Source organism: Bombus vosnesenskii, unplaced genomic scaffold, assembly GCF_011952255.1.
Source record: "Bombus vosnesenskii isolate JDL3184/JDL3185 unplaced genomic scaffold, Bvos_JDL3184-5_v1.1 scf7180000014149, whole genome shotgun sequence".
NCBI lineage: Eukaryota > Metazoa > Arthropoda > Insecta > Hymenoptera > Apidae > Bombus > Bombus vosnesenskii.
In genome coordinates this window covers 19,754-21,515 of record NW_022883383.1, presented here as the reverse complement: position 1 = coordinate 21,515, position 1,762 = coordinate 19,754, and the positions used below count along the sequence as shown (strand labels likewise).

At 32.4% G+C, this 1,762-nt stretch overlaps 1 protein-coding gene across 3 annotated transcripts; it reads left to right on the top strand.

Annotated features, from left to right (window-relative positions):
- Window positions 1-803: 803 nt before the first annotated feature.
- On the top strand, window positions 804-1,507 carry LOC117239761 (translation machinery-associated protein 16 homolog). 3 transcript variants are annotated; one of them, XM_033505580.1, is made up of 4 exons: window positions 804-914; window positions 1,032-1,176; window positions 1,242-1,401; window positions 1,468-1,507. In XM_033505580.1, exons 2-4 carry the CDS (start codon window positions 1,131-1,133, stop codon window positions 1,475-1,477), a joined length of 216 nt encoding a protein of 71 aa, XP_033361471.1. In that variant the 5' UTR covers window positions 804-914; window positions 1,032-1,130; the 3' UTR covers window positions 1,478-1,507. The 3 variants fall into 3 exon arrangements, with proteins under 3 accessions (XP_033361471.1, XP_033361470.1, XP_033361472.1); XM_033505579.1 differs by having other exon boundaries at window positions 1,236-1,401; XM_033505581.1 differs by having other exon boundaries at window positions 1,032-1,189; window positions 1,261-1,401.
- The last annotated feature ends 255 nt before the right edge of the window (window positions 1,508-1,762 follow it).

Here is a 1,762-nt window from a genome sequence, read left to right as displayed (position 1 = left end):
TCTGTCGAAACCCGTTCCATCTGACGTTAAAATCAATAAAAACAATATTACGATAAAGACTTTTATCTCCATTGTTGTCAACTTCCGTCAAGTCTTCGTTTTCTGCTCGCTGAATATAATACGGATTCCCAAAAACTTTCTTCGTATGAAATTTTACTAATGTACATTTATCAAACATTGCACATTTTAAAATAGGTTATCATTATAAGATTAAAAAAAATAGCTAAAAATATCTTGAAACAAAAGAAACCAATTTTGAAGTTTGTTAGCCCGGAAATGTCATGGTAGGAAGGTATACTTCGATATTACTTTTACTATCGATAGGCGTCGCCGTCGTTGCTGTTATCATATACGAGACACAACAAATCACGAAATTGACAAATCACCGGTGATCTCCTCGAGTCGCAGTTCGAACGTTTCACAAATAAGTTAAAGAATTAAACTTTAGATATAGTGGTAAAATTTATTGTATGAATCCAACAGAGTGACGGTTCAGGGTGTTATAACAAAGAGGTATAGAACGCTGATTTGGGAGACTTCTTGTACTGAGGTTTTAGTCCCTCTGAAGCGGTTATCGTCGGGTGTATATCAGAGGCGCCTATCCGTTGCTATCTGGTTATTGTTTCGATAGCTGTGGCATGTAGGATGTTTTGTCTACTCTATTAGTGCTTCTAAGCGTGTGATACTGTCGACTATTCGCCTGTGCATGATTATACATTGAGTAAACGGATAGCCTGAGTTGGAGTTTTGATGATTAGGATAATCGAAATAATTCATAGCCATGGTAATATTTTAACTAATTTATTTTGTTGTCTTTTATAGGCCACTGCAATGAGAAAAGAATTCCTGAAGCCAAAGAAAATGATACACCCAAATAGCAGAAAGTCTATCGCTATTACGAAAAAAGCCAAAAAGTAAATACAATTACTATTAAATTATGTGATTTTGTTATGTACATTTCATTTATTTTATATGATTATATAATACTTTTGTGTAATAAAGAAGGAAATGGACAATGTGTGTTGTTTCAGAATATCAAATAGACAGAAGGCAGAAATGTCCTGCTTGATAAAACAGAATTCAATAGGAGAGAAAATATCGTGGATCAGAAACAATATGATTCCAGGCGTATGACCCTATACTCCAGAGATAACTGCAAGTTTGTTAGAAACGGAGGTAAAACAAAAATGTATACACATGATGATACAGAGATTGTACATTAAAGATGTGATTAGTTATAGTTCTATATTTGATCCAAAGGTATGTAGCAAGAAATGATGAAGAAATGGAAGAAATTACTATTAAAAGGTCTATAGGTAGCAACAGGAGTAGACAGCATGCTAGGAGGGAACATATAATTAGAGTAGAAAGAACTAGGAGAATATCATACACGTGGAATAGGTAAAGAATTACAGCCAAATTTATTTTCAATATATCCTGATGTACAAACCCTCCTTTATTTTTCAGAAATTTCTGATATTTTAAATGCAACTCAGTGTGAAATGTTATTGAATTGGAATAATGAATTACAGTGTGCGAATAATTTTAAATTTATAAGGTTTGGCGAGAAAGATTTAAAGAAAGTATTAGAACTAAGAAAAAGAATGAAAATAAGCCATATTAGACTATCCAAATCTCTATTAGCTATGCCTGTAAACAAGAAGAATTTATTCAGCAAGCCAATTGATTTAGATGAAAATAGTGTAATGGAAATAGAATAAATTCTGTAGATATGTCTTTTTATCTTTCATCTCTATTTAAA